This window comes from Rhea americana, unplaced genomic scaffold, assembly GCF_003343005.1.
Source record: "Rhea americana isolate MKP2758 unplaced genomic scaffold, rheAme1 scaffold_31, whole genome shotgun sequence".
NCBI lineage: Eukaryota > Metazoa > Chordata > Aves > Rheiformes > Rheidae > Rhea > Rhea americana.
The window spans coordinates 5,051,760-5,075,303 of NW_028186435.1; the positions used below are offsets into that span (position 1 = coordinate 5,051,760).

General features: G+C 40.4%; 1 protein-coding gene across 2 annotated transcripts in view; it reads right to left on the reverse strand.

Moving 5' to 3' along the window:
- RNF144B (ring finger protein 144B) overlaps positions 1–23,544 on the reverse strand; it is an 85,800-nt gene that overhangs the window by 23,301 nt on the left and 38,955 nt on the right. For both annotated transcript variants that reach the window (XM_085310037.1, XM_085310036.1), the window contains exon 2: positions 10,266–10,454. In XM_085310037.1, coding sequence (XP_085166163.1) covers positions 10,266–10,430 — 165 coding nt within the window. In that variant the 5' untranslated portion in view covers positions 10,431–10,454. The remainder of the gene's footprint in view (positions 1–10,265; positions 10,455–23,544) is intronic.

Sequence of the window (23,544 nt, forward strand, 5' to 3'; positions counted from 1 at the left end):
ACAGGATTTGTAGGAGAGATTACATTTTAGTCAAGCATTATATATGCCCCAAGTATGCATTCCCCTCCTGGAACTAACAGGCTATAGAAAGTATATATATATTATAACAAGAGGAAACAATCTTGAAAAAAGCACTGAAAAGCCCAGTCCAGTGAAATACAAATAACAAGAATTCCTTTCTCAGTTATAAAGCACTTCCTGTAAGCTTCAACAGTGTTTGCTATGATCACCTGTAAACTCTAGGAATCTAAAATTCCGTTTCAGCTATTCACAGATTCTTCATTTCAACACTTCTCCCACATGCTGCTCTAGCTTTAATTTTTTTTTCCCCAAAGCATATTGTATGGAAGGGATTTTTCAAGTACTGACCAGAAAAATAGAAGTCTGTTTGGCAATGTATTTAATCTGCAAAGAGACCATAACAGTTCTGCTTTTTAAACTTAGCAACATAATACTGAAGTTATACTTCAAACTAATTCCTAGGTAATGAAGTGACAAAGGCATTATATCCCTCTCACCACAAAAATCTTATGTTTCTATTCAAAGCCATTTTCAGATAACCTTCTCTGTACCAGAGACAAAAGATGAATCTCAGTCATTCCTACATACTGCTTTTTCCAAGTATGTTGACATGTTCCATTACCTTGCTCTTCCCCCAACTGTAGGCAGCTCTTCGGCTGTCTAAATGCAGCCTCATTGGTTTGAATATAAAAGCATGAAATGAAACCACATACATGACATGACAAAATTGAACAGGAAGTTTAAGAGAGATGAAGGGATGACTAAGAAGAAAGAAACTGAAAGGTCTGGCCTATTTTCCCATCAAATGCTACAAATACTGCAGCTGACCACTGTGTAGCAGTTAATACAGAAATTTTAAGACTTCTTTCCTTTAATCAAGCATCATGATTACTGCAAAAAGGAGGGAAAAAAAATCTACAGTATTTCTTAAGCAATACTACAGCATGCAAGAAATGAATGATAAGAATTCTGCCAAAAGAAAAAAGACTTTCCAATTAATGTATAACTTGAAAAAAAAAATCAGTTTCAAAAAATTTAAGAGAACCTCACATTTTCATTTTAGTATCTGCAAGACTGATTTAAAATGTTAAATCTCTCTTCTATATTTAGGTCTTCAAAATGATTTTGGAGTATTTTAGCTTTGATCTTTTTGCAATTTCAAAATCTTGGTTGGGGAGACTATGTAGAGAGAGAAAACACATTTTCAGTTGGYGCTACAGAGGTCACGTGTATATCTCACCTTATGATTCAGAAGAGATGAATGTATAGACCTTTAGTTTTCATTTGTGTTCTGTATTCTGAGCAGTGTTCATGTATTTTTCTTTAAATAAGAAATAGTTCTCATTTCTTTCTTACCATTTACAAATGTCACCTATTCTTCAGTGCACACACACRACAATACACAATTAAATATGTAATATTATGGCTTCACTGGCACTGTTATTGTCAGAATTTTAAATATTCACCACAGTAACTGCCTGATCCAACCAGCATTTAATCAACGGCAGTGTGTATTCAATTAAATAATAATAAAAAAGGCCTAGAACCAGAACTCCTAGTGCTTCTGATGGATCTACGTAATGTTTCATAGTATGTTCAGCACTGTCATGACATCTGTGTTCTTGTATGTTCAATCTATAAAACAGACCAGTCACTTTCAAGGTATAGTATATGAACTCCTAAAAATCTCCCAAGTATTTCTCAACAAGTCTTAAAAAGAGAGAAATCAAGGTTATTGTCCATTGGCTTAAGTTGTCTTAGAGACATCTGCACTTCTCTTAGCAAAAATGTGGGGGCTTTGCCAATTGAAAAAATTAAAAAAAAAAAGAAAAAACAAAAAAAAAACCACCTCAGAAATAACCATTTACAAATTTGTTAGAGATAAACTTAGAATAGGCATGGTTTAGACCAAAAAATAAAAATCCTATAAAGTACACATTTGTATTGCTCAATCTGTATTTTTAACTGTTAAGGACCAGCTGTAGTGATAAGTGAAGTTGCCTTCAAATGGATAGTATATCAGGCCACACGAGAGCTGTATGAAGAGAGATGTTTAGAATAAAGTGAAAAAATGCCGTTTTAGTCTCAAATATGATATTGGCATCCTTCAGCTAAGTTGAAGGGGAGGCAAAACATGAGACAAGCATTTCATTTTGTTATAGCCTAATGACAGCATCAAAAAGGCAACATTACAATGGCAACCCTCCTGCTCCTCCACAGATCTTTATTTTCTCTTCTTTCCTTTTTTTTTTTTTTTTTTTTTTTCCTTTAAGGAAAGCTCTCAAGTACATCTGAAAAACACACTGTCATCAGTTTTCTCTCATTGGATCTACCTCTCACGCTGCTAGACTCTGCTCAGACATACACTTTAAAAATCAGTTTCCACATGGCCCTCTATATCCTGGCAGCCTTTCACAAGAGTCGAGGTAAGGAAGGGGTAGGCTCCTGGTAATCTACGCCATGCAGCGGTACCACAGCCACTAAGACCGGGGAATCTCACTGCTCCAAAACCAAACTAGCTATAATATGGGGCACGAGGCTTGTCAGTGGGCTGGCTCTGTTACTGCTCTACTCCGAGGCACTGACAATTCACATTCGCTTCTTCATCAGGAAAACAGCGATGACATCTGCTTCACAGAGGCACTGCTGTCATGGGACATTTCGGCTGCCTCTTCCTCACCTGTCTCCCCCATAGCTCCTTCCTTCGGTCATCACCCACATGCTGCCACCTCTGCTCACTTCAGAAACGTGCAGCCCCTCTTCCTGAGGGGGGCATTAATCAAAAGGCAGTGGTGATGTCCTTTTGGTACCCCTGCTAACTCTGCCCGTGGTGTAATTCTGTCCAGAAAAGCATGCAAGAAATTYTGAAACCATCTAAAATACTATAAAAGTGCCATGGGTTCAGTGCCAATATTAGCAGGCGTGGGCATTTTCTTTCTTATGACTTTGAAACAAAGCTATTCTGAGACATTTCAAAAGTCAAGCTGGGAAAAAAAATCCAAAATGTCAGAACTTGACAGCTTGGTACCTGTGGGTGGAAATGGAAAACAATCTGAGGTGAGCTTTATATAAAATAAGTGGGGCATTGCAGCACAACGGCTACTTCGGAATAGGAGAACAGAGTGTTCAGGCATGGACACATGCAGGTGTCTTCTCGGATGGGGAAGAGAGGAGGGAGAGGAAGAGGGGATTTAATCCTTTCTCAAAAAAATAGCACTAAGTAAAAAAAGAGCTGCCAAAAGCCAGTGTTCCTCAGATGAAAGCAAATCCAAGCTTCCCCTTACTCCTAAGTTTTACTAAGCAGTCTTTCACTGGAGTATGCACATACATTTGTTCCATTTAGCAGAYATCCCACACTCTGCGTGATCCACCTCCCCTTGTCTTTGATCTACACAGTCTCCTCTGCTCTGAGGCTTTTTTTTTTYCCCCCATACTTTTTGCTGATGATGCTGATCTTTCACATCTCTGTCTCCAGTTCGCCCAGTGCTTTTCTAAAAAAAAGCAGTCTGAGGMTTCACAGCACTATGGACAAAATGTGAGTATTTGTGAACTGTGGACAAAATGTGAACAACATTTTGCCATTCAAAGAAGAGGGAGGGGCAGGACACATCTGTGCCTGAAAGAAATAAAGGAAGAAAAGGAGCCTTGGAGGGTCCTGCTGGTGAAGTGCAACATAGAAATTCCTATTTCTAGGAGGGTCTTCCCTTCCGCCCCTGCAAAAGTAGCTGTCAGCAGCACACAAGCTCATCTCTCAGCGGCTGCAGCTTCCCAGGGCCCTGGCCTAGTCAAGCAAGTGGCTGCTGGGGGCAGCAGGCTGTCAAGAGCAGCAAAAGAGTCATCTTCATCAATGTCTAGCCCTGGCCCTGCTGTCAACATGCATAGCTATAGCATGAAATCTTGTTCTCCCGAACCTTTGAAACTAGCAGCAGTTGCACAGTGAAGAGAATAAATAAAACATTTTTGTTGGAAATGGAAAGGTCACTTCTGTATGCCACTGAAGTGTGCAATAACAACAGCAAGGGAAGAAACTAAGGTCTGAAGGAAGACAGAGTTGTTCTAGGCCTCTGCCTCATGGAGTCTCTTACAAAATGTTTAAATGCAGCTCTCATTTAAAGAAAAAAAAAACTTTTCAATTTGAAGTTGTTTGATGCATTGATTTTTTTTATACAAAATAAAATCCAAAATAAATCTAGAAAAGTGCACAACCAGCTGCTTTAGTTCAAAGTATATTCTTAAAAATTTTCTGGTTGTAATAAATTGTAGGGGGAAAAAAAATTCATTTCATTTTATCTTGATTGACTCCCTCTCTCTGAATTTTTCAGAACTGCCAGCAAACAAACAGAAAAGTCATTAGAAAAAATCCAATTTGATCACAAAACTTTACTTTTAGAATATTCAGGACAGCATGGAAGCTACCTGTGCTTCTATTCAACTTTACACACTGGCTTCTCCTTTTAAGGCTGCATGAAGCTTAATCTCATTTAGACTGGATTGTGTACGCCAATAATGACAAACAGGTGGATCATCATTATACTTGTTTTGCACATTTTGTAACTCAGTTACCTCACACTCTTCTCAGAAATACAACACCTAACAAAGAATTAGCTTAGAAAAAAAAAAAGAAGGATGAATCACACTAATGCTGCAGAAACATGTACTAACAACACAGAAGCAAATACTTCAAAWTTATTTTTTGTTTTCATAGTTTGTTATATGTTTTCTTAGGCAGCTCAAACCATGTTCCAGTAAATAACACCTGACATGGATATAAGCTGCTGCATGACAAGAGCAACACCATTTCTACTTCACCTGGCTCACGTCAGAATTCTGAAATACTTAGAAAGAGAAGGAAAAAGAGCAAAGACAGAACAGAAGAGCACTGACATGTGAGGGAGAGGCCGACACTGGCACACTGACACATTTACTGACCCACAAAACCACGTTCTCCGTAACAGTACTGCACCATTTTATCCTGTCATCTCTTCCACCAAGACATTCCTACCAGATCCGGAAAAATGTCACCTTGTTGAGTGCTTGCAGGCTACAGACTCACCCTGCRTTTTCTGTCTGTCCATAAGGTACTTCTGGTATACCTAAAGTATACTCAATGTATAGAGTTCCAGCTACTGGGACATTTCTCACATGAGGAAGGGAGCTGTATGTGATCATACTGCTCATTGGGTCTCCCAGCTGATTTCCAGATTCAGCTAGCTTTTGGAAAGGCACAAGGCTCCAAGATGCATGCTTTCCTGCCAGTTTAAGAGCACCTAAGACCAAGCAAAGAAGAGAGACTCCAAGCAGTGTCCCCRCCAAAGCAAGGCGGGGAGGAGCCAGCAGGTCCATTCCTGGGAGCAGCCAGGCAGCATCACCTCGCTCCAACCCCACCAGGGCCTTCCTGGCTTTTGCCCAATGAAGGGGCAGCAGACGATGTCTGGGAGAACATGGAGAGGGAGTATAGGAACAAAGGACACAAATATTTAGGAAACCTGACATAGTTTCACAATTAAAAGCTAGACTGGGCAAGCACCTCTTCTCTTCAGCCTTTTTACCAAAACAGAATAACTTTCTGTATCACTGAGTTTTACACATTTTAATGCGACAGTTTCATAATGCTTTTTCCCAGCCAAAGCACATGGCCCACAGTTTTACTTATGCTTATCTGCAAGCAGCTTCTCTGCATCAGATAGAGGAAAGGCCACTTTCAGATCCAATATTGAGTATCCCCACAGGGCTACTCTAGGATCTTTACAGCACTGCAAGGAACGAATTGCCAACTTGTCCCTGTACTTGAAGACAAATAGTTTTAGATGCAAAACTTCATTTGTATTCAATAGCTCCTCTGGGCTCAATGTATTTGGATATTTGGTAATTAAGAGTTCACTTGTTWGGGAGGCAAACAGCCTCCCAGTGATATTTTTCCAAGACACCTGAAAATATGTAGTAAGCAAACCTACTCCTAGATACATGATTCATTTAGCATACCACAGGCAAAGCAGAGGCCTCTGACACCTAGAAATCATAAGTGTGTTAATCAGAATATAATTCATATTAATTTGCTTTGGATTCAGATATAAGTGTTGTAAAATACTGTATTTTGTAACGCTGTCAGGACATAGCTAAATACAGTGTATAATCATTTTACGTACATACGTAAGTACTGTGACAACCAAAGAGGCAAAGAGGCAAAAAACATAGGAGGCACCCAAGGAACAAAATGTTTCAAGACAAGATAAGCACAAGGGACCGCAAATAGGAAGGACATCCTGTCAAACATGCAAGAAGGATGACTGGCCAGACAAATAAAAAAAATACCCCCCAAAAAAACCCAAAAAACACAAGATCAGCTGCATCAGGAACAGACGAGACTTTTCCTGGGAACTGAGCAAGTAGCATAAAAATGTGGCATAAGCAGCAATTAGAGAAAAAAAGAAGGCAAGGTGGCTTTGTTCCCCCTTCTTTCATCAAGGAGCCCCTGGGAGCAATGGCCTTGGCCTCAGCCTCTGTGACAAAAACCACCACGGGCTGCAGCTGTCAGTGCTGTATACTCACCACTAATCTACAATATAAGAGTTAAAGACTAACAGTTTTACACATGTAGTAACAATTATTAATATTGTGCAAGAACTAATCACTAGCACAAAGCATGCTGCTAATGAATGAATTTAGTAGTCTGGCTTTAGAGTTTGAAACTGGTGTGATCCGCCTGTCTTCCCGTCACAGCAATCCTGAATCCCCTAACTGATGCGTAGGTAGGTGTTCAGTAACAGCAATGTGCACCACACCATGGCACTCCAAAAAGGTTTTATGAATATAGGAAGTGACCTGAATAATATAAAGTGCAGTTATGCAAAACTTCTGCAGATAAAGTATACCTGTCCCTGTGTACAGTCCTGTACAGAAACACTAAACTCAGCAATACTTCTATTAAACTCAGCGCAAGTAAGCCATGATGTAAATTACAGCCATTTCTAGATTCTTGGGATGTGTAAATGTTTGCTTTATCTCATATTCARTGGAGTCTTATGCCAACGGCAACAAATGTTGTAGAAACACGTCTTCAGACTTCACCAGGCTACCATATAAGATGGCAAGCATGTCCTGCAAAGCCATCTGATTTTTCTTCTCTGAACAGAGAGAGTAAAGATGTTTATAGCTAGTTGGAAAAAACTCCTGTCTCAATAGCAACATTCCACTAAAAGGCAAATATACACATACTTAAATGCAGTTTACTTACTTTGGCTGGAATACAAATTTTATGAGGTATAATGTTTATTACAAGAGTTTCTAAGTTAGAATTGTATACAGATATTTTTCCAGCTCATTTAAATTCCTTTRTTTTATAGGCTACAAGTGAAAAAGGAGATATTCCCCACAATACGCCCAGAGTAACAATTTCCAATTATCCCCACAGTCAGAAATGCTGTAGTGAAACTCAATCATAGGTGCAGATCTCACAGACTTCATGTGTGTGACAGAACAAGAATTAAACAAAACTAATTGTTTTACTTTAGTAGAGTAGAATACATGATGTCCATATCTCAAACCTTTATTTCAAATTTAATATCGCTCTTGGGTCTATATAGTTAGCCTTAATGATAAAAAATAAAAATAAGCTATTCAAGCTGAAAGCACTGGTAGCCCAAAAACTAACATAAACTTGATCTTGTACTCAAGATTGAGCTATCACCCCAGTAACCATCTTAATGGCAGTGTGAAGGTAACTAAAAGCCCTGGAATGGGTRGGAGGAAAGTCACAGCACTCCGTATCAGCACGGCTACTTCAAGGCTGTGCCATGAGCTGTCCCCCTTGCAAGCATTGGCACAGAGGCACTCTGCAGCCACATGCTTCCACCACTGCACTGCAACACGCAGCTCTTTGGACACTACCCAAAGCTACAAGTGACAGCCTAGCGCAACTCACACTGCCTCCCACAAGCTGCTCTGGGTTCAAGATGGAAAGGCATATATGCAGACTAAAAGTTTCCAGAGCTTCCCTCACTACAAGATACAAGAACTTCCTATATCTCACACATCAGTACAGACACATGCATTCGGAGGATGTTCAGATCATCAACCAGACCTGTGCTACAGGTGGCAATTGGCCTTCCTCTCTTCTCCATCTTTTTTTTCCAGTATGAGCACTTCATATTTCCCTTTTTCTTTACGACTACCACACATATCTTGGTGCTTTTCAAGGCCTGCAACCTGCAGAGAAGGGCTCACTGAGCCTTGGCATCACACAGTACGGTGCTTCCTTACAGGTGCTGAGGAACTGCAGAGAACCWAGGCAGGATAGAAACTGTGCTGCTGCCAGCCCACCAGCATTCATGTCCATCTCAGCACACGTGGCAAGCTACAGGAAAGAAAGCAGGAAAGGACAGAGCATGCTGTGCAGGCAGTGACTCAGCCCTCTGGCCARCCTTAGGCACTAGCTGCCTCAGAAACAAGAAGTTAGCAGCTGTTTGACGCGAAAAGCCTGACAAAGAAGGAGCTGTTCCTTCCTCACCCGTTCCTGAGATCATGCCCAGGCAAGGCACTCGCAGAATAAGCAGGAAGCAGTTGTGAAGGACAGAGGTGAACAGGCAATSATAGCCACACAAAGGGTGGACACTGAGCATAAGCACAGCCAGGATACATTAAGCCCACTGAAATACATGGAGCATGCCTAAACACATCTCCCAGCTGCATTCAGTCATTACCTGTGGTTGGCTCTGGACGTGGACAGAGCCAGAAAAAATCACGGACAGAAAGCAACTGTGGCTGTATCTTCCATATCATTGACATCGTGCCACTAGCAGGTCAAGCTCACAGCTGATGATCTCCCTGCTACTGGACAGGGACGAGGATGGCAGCTACAGCACTGACAGGGTAAGGACAGCAATCCTACCTAGCTGGCACTGCCTTCTCCATTTAGCTGCTGCCCAGGAGGAGCAGAGAGCTTAGCTCTGCATGGCACAGTCTGCAGCAGTCCTCCTCCCTTCCCCAGAGGGGAAAGGATTCCTCTGCCCAGCTAACAATGAGGTTAAAGTAATGCAATATTAATGACACTAAACCAGAATCACTGAATTATTGAAAAACAGTGAGACTACTTCAAATGTATTAAAATTTCCATATTTTTAAAYATAAAGCTGTTATCTTCACACACACCTTTCAAGCATATTCTCTTAAAAATTAAGTATGTAATAAACTAACAAGGTGAAAATGCTTTATGGAAGACCATATGGAAAAGATGTTTCATGAAGTTAAAATATATATATATATATATATATATATATATATATATATATATATATATATCAATATTATCCCAGTTTTTTGAAAAACAGTGCTAGACTCTTATCTCATTTAAACTGTCCTAAATTCAAAGTAAGTGAAGTTTGGCAAAAGCCAGCTTAACAAATACCAGATTTCTTCCAAGAATTCAAACAATTAAGCAAAAAAACTCAAAAGTAGTTGTTTGAAGCTTATCCACTTTTTTTTTTTTTTTAATAGAACCAAATACATTTATTATGGGGTTAAAAAAAAAAAATCCAACTTCTCTCTAAAGGCTTCTAACCTGCTTCCAGTATCCATTATTCAGGTACATCAAAGTCACCATGGCCTGGTAAACTGTGCCCATCTTCCCATGCTGACAAAGAAGCCAGTAGAGTACTAACATCTMTAGGACCTTTATCAGCTCACTCAGCCTCAGTCTTCATCATCCCCACCATCTGAATTTGCAAGGAGAAAAGTCATCTCTGACAGCTACAGGCAATGCATGACCTGGGCAGTGTCTCTGCAGCATAGATTGTGTTTCAATAGGTCAAGGTTCATTTTTCTTTAGAATTACACAGAAGATTTAAAAGAAAAGGTCTCTGACTACTCAGAAAATGCTAATAGGGAAACAAAATCCCATAGTCATTCTATGACGTTGCACAATTTTACTTCAAAAAAAAAAAGAAAAATACTGCGATTGCATGTGGACTATGTATTTTCTCTGACAGTCTTAAAGTGCATCTTTTTCACCCAAACATTTACAACTGGGATTTATTATTATTTTTTATGGGAACATTGGTTAGAGTTACAGATTGAAAGCAGAGTGACAGAACTCTTTTAAACAAGGCAAGACAGATTAGCACCAAATGTTCTTTAGGAAAGCATCCTCTATCAGCAACACACAATTCTAGCAGGGGATGGGTAACACCATCTCACAGGTCTATCTCTTTACTCTGTTCCTATAACCTAAAGGCACTGCTGGATCTTACCGATGTGCAAAAGATGCAGCTGCATTCCTGAAGAGTGGTCATCTTATCCAGAGAATATTCACAGAGACATAGCTTGCAAGTGAGCAGGGGCTCCAGAGCTAACTCTCCAGCTTTTGACTCGTCAGCTGTCATGGTGTGAGGGCAAGCCTTCCTAGCAGAGCCCATGTGCTCATTAATGGTCCACTCAACCTGAAAAGAGAAATCAGCAGCTGAAACTTCACGTGAGCCATGTAGYGACTTCATTGACCTGAGAGCTGACAGCTCAGCACTTGCACACCCAAATGTACTACTTTGGCATCTTGGTGCCATTCTCACACTTCAAGCCATTTAAAATTTACCAAGATGATGTCTGAGAACCCAGAAGGCCCAATCTTGGTTGATTCTCGGAGAATATTTAACTCAGTGTCAAAAAGCGCATCAGTCAGACCATTTCTCAAGTTAAAAAAAAAAATAATACAGAAAATGGGATTCATACAGATGATACATTACCAGTGTTGTATGGAACACCAAAGTCCTCAGAGCAGGGATATTACTTGGGCTTATGCATTATTAGTAAAAAGGGAAAAAAAATACATAGGTATAACTATATGTGTACATATATATAGTTATATACATAGACCTAGCACAAGATCCAAGTCATTCTCTTCCCAAATGAGCATCACTGTTCCCTCTCCACTGACTTAGACTAATATTTCTCCCACSTCTATAAATCCTTCCCTCCTAAATCCTTTGCTGCACCTGCACAGTTGCAGTAAGCGTCTCCCCTCTCACTTTACATCCAGCCTGGTAGCTGAGGAGCTCTCCTGGGCAGTGCAACGCCACAGCAAGCACAGACTGTGGGCCTCCCACTCCCTAAGCAAGCACACCAAACATTTATCCTGTTATATAAGGAGTAGCTACCACAAGCTACCTCTTCTCTGAGTTGTGATTGAGACATCTTGGGAGCCGTAGCAAAGGCACCAAAACACAGGAGATTGCACATCCTACTTCTGTGTGGGGTAGGAACTTAAATCCAGAAGAGTAAGCATATTTCACATATATTCCCCTCTTCTAATTCTTTTTTGTTGTTGTTGTTTTCTGACTGAGGCATTTAAAAAACACTGCACCATAACCATAAGAAGTTTCAAGATCCCCATTCTCACCTAGTTACACTGAAAAAGAAGAGARCATTCTCATGCTGAAGCGACAAAAATGACATTTACAGATTTAATTCACTTCAGGACAGACAGTGGGATGGGTACAGCATTTAAAGCACAGGAGAAGCTATAGAAGCTATTCCCATCTGCAAGAAACTTGGCCCGACTTCCACAGACCTGTTTCTGAACACACTTAACTGAAGGCAAGAAGACTTTCACACACGCGTTTCTTATGAGCAGGGACCTGGTGGCCTGCTGCACACAGCTGTTCTGATCAGTGCAAAGCAGGAGTGCTCTACTTAGCTTTTTACTTAGCCTAAAAAGCTGCACCACRCATGGAGGCTGCCTGAGCATGACAGCAAAGGATCAAAACTTGCCCATGTRCCTGTCAGACCTGACATCTTACGAGACAAAGAGGAGAGCAGAGCCCTTTGGTCCACCTCTACGTCCCTCCCCGCAGTCCTAAGTGCCCTCGTGGCAGTGCTGTCAGGTCATATTTGGCAGTGCATTGCTGCCTTCCTGCTGCTTGGGGAGCTGCCCTGCCGGCTGCAGTCAGGCAGTGCCCGCGAGACGTGCTGCCTGTACCTGCAGCGCRAGCCCGGGGGGCCAGAGGGAGAAGGGATGAGGAGAAGGGACAGAGCACCCAGAGACAGCACAAAGCCTTGCCCACAGCGCCTACCCCACAACCCGACACGTAACAGATTCCCTTCCTCAGGGCGGCCCAGGAGTCTCACTCCCCACAGGTCTGAAGACTGTCTTTCCTCAAAAGTAGTGAAATCATACCAAATCTGAAAAACAGGCACACTTGTCTGGTTTTCATTTTGACACTGAGTAGTTTCCTAGCTCCGCCTGGTAGAGAAGCMTTCAGATGTCTCCCTCGAGATGTCTCTCTTGTGAGCACCCAGTTTTAGAGACCTCAGACCATAGCTACGATTCCGACAACCAAATATCTAGCTGCTTATCCAAAGCAAGCTCTTCCTTTAATAGTTTGCCATCACTAGTTCAAAACACACACCACACCCACATTATTCTTGGCTCAGTCCCCGCCTGCTACCATGATGTCCCCCACGATTCATTTCATGCAACCGTAGAGCTGGAATTACAGCATTGCCAGAAGCCCTTGGAACGAAGCCTCTCTCTGAGTCAGAAACTGTAATACTGTTCCGCAATTACTGCAACAGAGGAGACCAAAAAAAAAAAGAAAAAAAAAAATCAGTGAGTCAGTGGAAATGCTATGGCAGATCAAGAACTACCTGTTATTTTGAACTACGTGATAGACGTTATCTTATTTAGGAGAATTATAATACATTTATTCAGGTATGCTTTTCTACAGCAGCTCTACCTGTACAGCTACTCACCACTACACTACACAGAGTCATCATTTCTTCATTTATGTGATAAAACGTGGCAGTATTAAGAGGAGTGATGAAAAACAGAACAAGTGGGAACATGTCAGGATTTAGGACTGTAAAATGAATACAGCTGTTAACAATTCCCAAATTCCCCATTCCCTTAATTTTATAACTGACGGGGTTATGACCCTGCACACTTCTATTAAGGAAGTAGTAGAAAGATTCGGTGTATGATAGAGGTTTGTGTGGAGGCTAATTTAAGATGGCCTAAATATGGCAGTCAGTGTGACAGCAAAAGAGTACATCAGCACAAAGAGCAGGCTCCTGATATGCCACTGTGCCCAAGTAGTGACCAGATGTGATGGTTTGATAGCTACGGAGACTTGTTACAATACCTCTGGCACCCCAGTCTCCCAAAGAGTGTTTCTAGATTAAATTCAGCTTTGTTCCTTTTCTCACCCTCATGCCTTCTTCTCTTGCACCAGGATGTGAGAGTGAGGCAGAGGTTCTTCCTAAAACAAGTACCCTGTAGAAAACTCCACCAGGTAACACAAAACAAAGGTGGTGGACCAGAGAATTGAGCCTCCAAAAAGGCCCAGGCTGGCTGACCTCACCACAGCCTTAATTTCCCCAGTGAGGTTCAACAGGTTTAGGGTCACTGCCATGCCACTTGCCTGCACAACACCTGGAGGATACACGGTGGCCACCATCAACAGCATCCCTTCTGTGCTCCCTAAGGAGCCAGCTTGTCCATAGCAGTTCTCCAGGTCAGGTTGGCATAGGCAAAGCCCTTCTATTTGCAAATGAAAATCTGTTTGCCAAAGAGAGAGTGGATGCACAGCCTACTTAGCCTAATCCTTTCCCCAGAGCAGCCAAACTGGTCTCTGCTTCAGTCCACCAGAATTGCYACTCCTGCTGCTGACAAGGGAAGCTTGCAAGGGAAGGAGTTCAAAGTTACAGAGAAGAATAGCTTCATCCAACAGCAGTAGCACTCTGAAGAGAAATCAGACAGAGAGGACATTCATACCCGATGATCAGATCAGATCATGGAAATGATAGGGAGGGAWAGACACTAGTCTTTCATCCAGTTCTCACCCACTACTGCTTCTCCTCCTCTTTCCCAACACTTGAACACACTTTGCTTGGCCCCAGGGCTCTCAGACCATCACTCCAACTTTCATACCCAGGCAAAACTGAGTTTTCCATACACTGCAGAGAAGCTGTGAAGTTCCACCTCAGCTGATGCARTTTTACAGCTTTCACTTTGCTAGGCCTAGTCCCACAAACTATCATTAGTTGATTATATATCTATCAGCTCGTTTTACAGTAGATTAAAATTCCTACTGTAATTACAGATGAGTTGCCAAGAGTTTATGCTGAAAACAAAACACCTTGGATGTATGTGTTGTGCAGGGAAGAGAGGGACACTGAAGAATCATTTGAGCACAAAGAGGAAAAGAATATGCCATATTTAAATGTTATTAATAAAAATGACCTGATRTAAAAGTTAATGGAAAGTCTCTGGAAAAAAAAATGGACCCTCATATATATGAAATACATTTCTAATCRCTAATATCTTCTCTTCCGTGTTCATTCTTCACACACAAAAATAGCTCTTTTAGGATAGAATCCCCAATAAAGCAAGAAATGTATATTAAAAGCTGAGCAAACTGGAATACAGCACAAAACTCCTCACAAAAGGAGTTTGTGTACTGAACAACAATAACGCTCATGAGATATTATGGAATAAGGATAAACACATCTCAGGGACACTCTAATCTGCAGTAAGATACTAGACTAAATTCTGCACCAGTAAAAAAAACAGTGGCAATGAAGGGTCAAACCAGCCCCACTATGTGTGTAAACACTCATGACTTGTAAAGACCAAAGTTTCCCATATTTCTGCAAGCTATGTACATGCACACACATACACAGATGACATTCCTTCTACATTGCACATGACTTCCAGGAAATGGGACATATTTCCTCAAATTGTACGCCTCCCATCTTATAAGGAAAAGTTCTGTAGGAACACTCTTCTTTCTGGTTCCTCATATTAAAATAGTGTTGGTGCTATAGGATAAGGCATGAGCAGAAGTTTGAACGGATGTTGATGAATTAGATGGAGTCAGTCCTAAGAAAGCATCAACTGCATAGTCACCAGGAACGCAATTTGATGAGTACTCAATAGTGTCAATATTCCTGTTTTGTTTAATTGCCTGTAGACACTTTTGCTTTGTATCTGGGAGGTGACAAAGCTTCACACTTTCACACAGCACTGAAATGTCTCAACAGCATCCATATGCAAGAAAACAGAAGTATACTCAAAATAGAATGAAAAAGGCCAAGGGGATGGGAAAATAAGAGGCAGAACCACTAACAGGAAAACAGTAGGTCTTTTGAGTTTTTTTTTAAAAAAAAAAAAAAAAAAAAAAAAAAAAAGCATTTGAGTTCATTTGTTCACCTTAATGGCTTCCTGACATCAGCCTGTCCAGTCTTGTTTTGGAAAATGCTGCCTGACAGTAAGTATCCACTGTACTTCCAGAGAGTTACCAGTGGCAAATCTTGATCCTAGTGTCCTAAGGTGGAGACAATTAACCACCCCAAATATGATGAATGGGCTACATTTATTCCATGGGTACAGGCCAGAACAGGTTATAGCATTAGTCATGTTTTGTGGCCATTCCATGTTAAGAGACAGACACATTCATTCCCCTTGGAAAAGGCTTTCAGTGTCTATACCATTGAAATTTCTTCAAGGTACTCACTACTCACATGTAAAGGACAGATGTTTCAAATTACATCTTCAAGTGCTCCATGAATAGATGTTAAAAACTGATGTAACCTAGGGCTAAAGCTTTCCCTGTGAACATGCACTATAAGGTAACATCCTTGTCACAATCACAAACAAACTTAAGACTCGCACAAGTCTGCCCAGGTGCCTCAAACCAAGATTACCAGGCTCAAAGAACAAAAGTTCCTCTGTATGTGTGATAGAGCAAACAAGTCACAAGTATCCTAAACTATAGCATCAGAAGGATATTGTGCCTGCTATCAAGTTGCTGTACTTAGCTTAAAAAAAAAAAAATAGTAAGATGTATGAACGTGACTTTCACCACTTAGAAATGTCACAAGAGGTCATGAAAGCCTTCTGCACTGAGAAGAATGAACGGATTATATTCAGAATTGTAAGTCATCCTTTCGTTTTTCACATACTGCTTCCAAAAACAACAACGGCATTCTTAGAGATGCTAATTCAAGCCTTGTGTTTGCAAACATTTCTGCTGAATTAGTTCAGGACTATTCTTTCAGGTCTATGCTGAGTTTAAAGGAAGTCAGAAAATGTACAAACACAAGATACATTACTCCAGGAAATACTCACTGGATGAAAAGGTTGCTGTACATGTTTTTCCCTGGTAACAAAACCATCAATAATACAAAATAGATTAATCAAAGCAAGGTATTTTTCATGGGAGCACCCAGACGTTGCATTTACATGGCAGACTACACAGCTCTGTGATACTAAGGAGAGCTCAGGTTACTTGGACGGTTCAGCAGAAGCGCAGAGCACTCTGGCCCAGCCCTCATGCCATCACCCTGCAGACACCTGTGATACATCTTCATCACTCTGAAAGCAGCCAAAGTCCAAGCTACCTAAAGACTCAGGTCACCTTCATATAGGCAGCCTTCACAGAAGGGATCCACATGATAACTTCACATTTCTGCAAAGACAGGGAAGAAATCTGCAGGGATGTATTCCAAGAAGAGGGATTTGCCACGTCCAGCCAAGCTACCCTGTGTGCTGGCATGCCCCTGAGCCCATCCTGCTGGGCAGGGTGGGTTCTCACAGTCCCCTCTGCCCCAGGACCTTCCTGGGCTTGYCATAAACCAGTGCCAGATATAGACTTTTATACACACCATGGGATCATAACAAGGTTTGGGGTTAGATTTAAGGTCATGTAAGGCCTAACACATGATATAGTACTTCCCTATTTTATAAAAATCATTTTAGTATCAAAACAAAAGTACTTACAGCACCTCTGCTTAAGTTCCTATGTGACATACCAGGATTCGTTCAACTTTCCTAGAGAAATATTTGCAAACACTGCAGTTGTATCCCATACCTTAAAGATTTTTGGAGTACTCCACCCATTATAAAAATGACTTCAATATAATGTGAAAACTTGTTTTGCTATAGCTTAACMCAGCATCATATTTTGTTTCCTGTAACTAAGGTTACCCCTTAAAAAAGTATAAGAAAACTACCTGAAACATGTAAGCATTCAAAACCAATGTTAAAAAAAAAAAAGTCTTTGGAGAAAAGGAATAATTATGGGAAGATTTAAAATATAAAACAGAGTATTAGTAAGATTATGGGGTCAGATCACAGAAGATATAAACTGAGCTATGAAATTAGGACATATGAAGACAGTTGACAGAAATCCACATGGTACTTGCAATTTCAACAAAACYGTATTATCCTTATCTGTTTTAGTTACAAGTCCTTGGCTGTCCTATCTCTCAAGATAATGTTTTTAAAATTCATTTTTAAGGCAGCTTCTCTAAACTCATCAGGTCTGCACAAAGGATTGATCTAGTACTAGTACTTTTGTGCTCTAATCGATTGGACTGTAAACCACAACGCATTAATTTCTCCTCCTTGTGACAGGTACTGCCTACACAGAGGTACCTAAGTAGTCCATACAGCATTGCTTATCAAGCACTGATTCAGTAAGGCTATAAAACATACAATAAAAACTCCAATTTAGGAAACCCTCCATATTCAAACAGGATGTCTAATCACACGTTTGAGTTGTCCTGAGTATTAAAGTCTGAATGTTTTTCCTTCTTTGCAATGGGATCATGAACAAGTTACACAAGCGCTATGGTCTCTAAAAAGCAATGAGATCCATGGATAGAAGGTCTACTTTTAAATAATTTTAATATATTCACAATTACTGTTTTACATCTATGCCTTAATGCAGCAAGCAATCCATTGACCTGATTACAAGTGTATATTTAAAAGAAACTCAATTCTGGATTACCATAAAATGTTACTAAACTGAAGTATTAGAGAGAATAAAAGTCATTCAGTATCTGTTCTCTTTGAGTAGGGCTTAAAATGTCAGATGTATAATTTTTCATGACAGCTTTCTGCAATGTAAATTTTTTATTTTAAAAAATTTGTATAAAGAACCAGCAGCCTAAGTAACTATGCTGTTTGGTGCGTGAGAACAAGGGCAGTTTCTCTCACATGTTTTCATCAGAACGCCTAGAGAAATTATGAGCCCTTGAGTTGCTGTTCAAGAAGTGAGCCCTTGAGTTGCTGTTCAAGAAGTACCGGCCTTATTAAGTATTTTCATATCATGATAGCAAAAAAAAAGAAAAAAAAAAAACTTTGAAAGGAATATAGTTAGTGAGAATGCTCTTGCAATTGTGGGAATCCTTTCTGTGTTTCCTTGCAATACTACTTTGGAGTAAGTGAGAGGGGAAAAGTGTTTTCTTCCCCCTTTATTCCTAAAAAAGAGAGGAGTTGAAAGAAAGGGAATCCAACTGTTAATGGTGAGATAAATGCTGTTACTCTCAGCTGACAGATCACTAGGAGAGGCACTTTCAGATCACTTTCTCAAAGTCTGAAAAAGAAATAATGCAGTCTGTTAGTAAACCAAAATACATAAACAAAGCATGGTATTTGTATCTTCTCAATCCTGATGTGAAACACAACAGCAATATTCACTGAATCTCTGAGGACTGAAGGAAGCCTGTCTGATGGTGACGAGGTCAGATGATCATATCACAGAAGCCACTAACTTCACCCAGTTCTCCTGAACAGTGCTTGAACTAGGACATAYCTAAACTCATGATACAGCACAGCTGACATCGACAGGCCTGAAAGCAATAGACTGAATKCTCCCTGCATCAGACTTTCTGCACATGAGCCCTGGGCACGCTCATGAGCATCACACTGGGCACAACCTAGATGCATCAAACTTAGTATGTCTGAGCAGCTTGATGGTGCAGCCTGCTTGCAGCACACTATCATAGTATGCCTAGTCTCACAGACAGTCAATAACAAAATTCCCCTAAAGTCCTATATTCACCTAGACAGTCTAGAGCTATGGAAGTTGCTGCTATACAACAGAACTTCTGCATTTTGGCATCAAAAAACTTTCAAATGTCTCCAAAAGACAACGAAACAACAAGTTTTACTGAGCATAATTCAAAGTATTAGCTATCAGAGTAAGATTAGACTCTGAAGCTCATCTAAATAACACTCCTATTCCTAATGATAGTATGCAACATCTGTTAATGCTAAGTTACAAGGAATTTCCATCCAAACTGCTTTGGTGTACTTTATTTGTAACTTCCTGTTGACAAAAGGTGACATACTGCTTAAAAAACAAAACAAAACAAACAAAAAAAAAACTCTTCATAACATTAATGACAAAAGCAAATGATAGGTCCTGTTCGTTAACCACACAAAGATTTTTGGTAATTGTAGCATTGTAAAAGAATTTGAACTCTGAGTTGAGCTGATCAGTAGCTTGGCTACAGGTCCTAGCAGAAACAGGAATAGGAGGTTTAATGTAACAATTTACCTCCAATACAGAAAAAGAAACATTTATTTTCCTTAACTGAGTAACAAAACCTTGTGATATGTTAACTCTTTGGGCTGGAATGTTTATACTTTAGAATAGGGAGTTTTCAGAAGATATTTGTGACATTGGCCTGTTCTAACATAAAACTATTTTTATGATATTTGAAACTTATATTGTTAAAGTGAAAACAATGTAACCACATGTGCTAGAGGGATCACCTATATCTGTTTGCTCATAATATGTTCTCTTCTRAGGGCAAACCAGCTAGGCAGGCTGGTTCCTCTGGTGGAGATGGCTTCTTTCTCAGGAGCCTCCCAGGCTGTGTTTGGAGAGAGCAGTGCATGGCAGGGCAGGCAGGTGAGCGCTGCTGCAGAGAGCCCAGCTCCTACAGTCCAAGAACGAAGAGATCAGAGCCAAAGACAGGCTTCAAAGGTGACAGAAAGAAACATGTTAGGGTCAAAAAGTGTGCAGAATTTTCCACAACCCAAAGAACCACTGAGCTGAGAACCACTGAGATCCCCCATAGAATCATGGAATAACAGCATATATTACAAATATTTAATGTAATACAATATATATTGAAAAAAATAACGTATCTGGATATTTATTTTTAGAAGGCATTGCTTGAGAAATGCTTTTTTTTTAAGCTTACCATAAGATGATATCTTTAATATCTCTGCCATTTCATTCTGTTAGGTCAAGAAAACTGAGCTTTTAAGATTATCCTCTTATGATCTTGTTTATTATAAGCATCAAAAAAAGCATTTTTATGCAACTTTAGATTTACATGAATAAAAACTAAAAATAATTTCATTTTCCTTTTACAATAACTTTTGTCTGACTGCTCAGTGAATTAACAGGCACAATGGTTTAGTTTGACCCTATCTAATCCGATATTATAGATAACATGGTGGGTTTTTTTATTTTAGTTACCTTGAACATCAAGACATTGAAAACTCTCTGCAATCCAAACATATTTCAACGACTTAGAAATTTGTGGGGAGGGAGAAAGGAGGCTATTTTCCAGTGGTACCCTTCAAGTCTTAGCTACAATGCCATTTAGTGAATCAAAGATTTGGAGTCAAGTTTGAAGATCAGACCACGGGGAAGTCACTATGGCCAGTATCARCATTTTCCATTAAGAAAACAACATGTTTAACTACTGACTATGCTGGAGTATGATCAGAAGCAATAGAGGATCATTAAGAAGGAATAACATAGGATTAGACCCTAATATGAGTAGATTGCTTTCACTAAACRCTTACTGAAGTATCTGACACTGCTCCTCACAACTGCTTAAACTACTCCAAGTGTGTTGTCACTAGACCATTGCTCTGCCAGTTTCTTGAGACACAGGAGCCCTACRGAAGTAGGCTGCCAAAGAGAACAAAGAAAGGACAGAGCACTGAACGAGYCCCAGCTGTGCCAGATCTGCAGAGGCAAAAAAAAAGGGGGGACATAAATCCTAACAACAAGCCCCTAAGTTTCTATCTGCTCATCCTCTCAATATCCAAGTTTGCTCCCTTTCTTTGCTACCCAYCTGTAGAAAGAGTGATGAGTACAGCATGCCAAGGCACAGCTCCCTGGAGCAGTATGGCATATGCACCTCCTTTTACACTGCCTGTTGCTCCAGCTTGTCTCCACCCACTCCAAAGAGAAGTACTTGAGGTACCCACCTCATTAAACAGGATGCTGTGAGTACTGGGCACTTCCAGCCTCTGATAGGCTACACCCTACTAGCTGCAAACTGTGCTAGCATAACATGATAACTTAAACTTGGTCRGGAGTATAAGGCTAATTGCAATTGAACAGCTACATATTTTTAAATTGCTCATACATGCCYACTTTATATAAACAAACATGTTTAACAGAGCATGATCTTTTTTCCTCTGCATCTCATTAACYACATAAGAGAAACTTGACATTTCTTAAACTTTAGTCAAAAAACTTGACAGCAGCTCAGCAGGGTTGGGCTGAAAATACTGCCTATCTTGCAAGGCAATGATGTCTCATTGCTGCCTTGTCCTCTCCCACCTGACTTTCTGAATCCATCTTCCATCCCTGTGTTTCTGTCTGTAAGCACTCAAAAAAAGGCTTTTTGCCAAGCTTAAGGGGTACAGTATGCTTCTTAGGACCCTATGCAACCACTTAGAAATCCAGATACCCCTGCAAGGCCAATAATAAAACATAAGCATGCATCATTCCCTTTCTCCATCTCAAAATTTCAACCTTTACTATAGAAACAATTTCAGAGGAGAATAGAAAGTTATAAACACATAAGATTTCAGCTTTGAGAACCTTAATATCTTTAACAATTGTCTAGTCCCTACTGGATCTTAGCCAACAAAATTTAAGTCCTGCCAATGGGAGTGCTCCCAGTGGCTCCAATGAGCCTCCTTATGTGAGGGAAGATAAGCAACCAGGAATAGTTGCAGCAAGCTGCCCTACCTCCAGGCACTCTAGAACACTGCACTGAAAAAAAACCTCATAGTTGTGCTATGCTGTGAGGGGAAAAATCTTACAGAAACTATAGCTTTCTGGTAGCTGATCCTTTAATTATGATCATAACTAATGCCCTTGAATTAGGCATTTTGTCAGTTTTGTTAAATGATTAGGAAGAAGAGTTATGSCAAGAGTTCTTTACTTCTCTACTCTTTTCCCCACAACCACGTTTCCCTCATTTGTTGGCCCRTCATCCCAGAATGTGGGAAGCTAAGGCACTAGGGAAGTTGTAACTGGTCAAGCCATGTATACTACTTGGGTATTTGCAATAAAAACATTGACTAGTTAAAAAAAAAGAGAGAGAGAGAGAGAAAGAAAAAAAAAGGCTCTTAAAGTAGCACAAGCTAAATTCAATATAGATGGCTTTGACTTCACTCCTGGCAAAGGTCATGACTCTCCTTTTCCCAAATTCTCCCTGGAGAGTGTAGTCAGAGACTCTCCACCACTGAGTCCTTCAGTGGAGCTTTGAAGAGGCTGAGAAGGTGCAACATCACATCACCTCAGTTATGCAAAACCTCATCAAGTAAATTCCTATTGGCCTTGCAGGTGTTATCTCAGTCCTCTACTGTGGAAACATCACTAGGAAGGGTTCAAGTGTCAGTGGTCAGCTGGGAGTCCTTTAGTCTCAAAGAGCTTCAACTGAGCCCACAGGATCTGACAGTTTTCCCTAGGAAGAAAAGACTACATTTTCCCCAAACCATAGAGGCTACATCTTTGTAACCTTCTTTTGGCATGGAATAAGGAAGGGGAATAAAAAGATCACCTCATTCTTCTTCACCTTCTCCCCACCTCCACTCACCATAGCACTTCCAAAATTAAACACTAGCAGAACACATGAACTTTCCCATCCGCTACTCAGAACTAACCAGTGTCAGCCCACGCTTCACAATTTCTCCTTAATCCTGGAATCTTCTTTGCATGTAAATGTTTAGCCTGTCATTAAACGCATTTTTTTCTATGTATGTAGAGTTATAGAATAAGTAGTTTTCAATGATTTGGAGCTATATATACACACACATAAGACCAAAGAATCCATCCCTAAGCCACAGCTCACTACATAAAAGCATAAATAAAGGTAGCACCAAAGGACCCATTTCAGACCCAGAATATATGGGCAYAGCTCTCCTTTGCAATGACCTCTCCTTTTTGCAAACATACAGTGCACATAAGAGTTTTCAGACCTGTATATTTACTCACTACTAGTCTGAAGATACAATACCTTGTACAACCAAACGTGAATATCAAAGCATCTGTCAGACACCCAGACAAAATCCACTCTGAGTAGTGACTCACATCTTACACTTTCCCTCCTCTCCTCATCATTACAGCAAAGTAAAAGGTAGAAAACCTTGCAACAGACACAGACTTTTTCAATTAAAGGGGAGGAATGTGAGCATGACAGTACAACRGTATTTTTCTCCCTCTTGTAAAAAGTAATTCTGTAGTCTGTTTATGTCTCCTAATCAGCATCTCTCATCTCTCCTTCAGACAAAAAGACAGCATGTGGAACAACTCCTCATTCCTGGTGTGTCTACAATGAGTAGTCAGAGCATCATGCTGATGTGTTCTAGCACGCACAAACCCCTCTACGCACACACAAGCTGGTCTCTTCCAAGGCTATAGTTTTCACAAACAGCCCCTCTTGACTCCATCATCCTCACTGATACCAACTCCAGACGGACATCAAAAA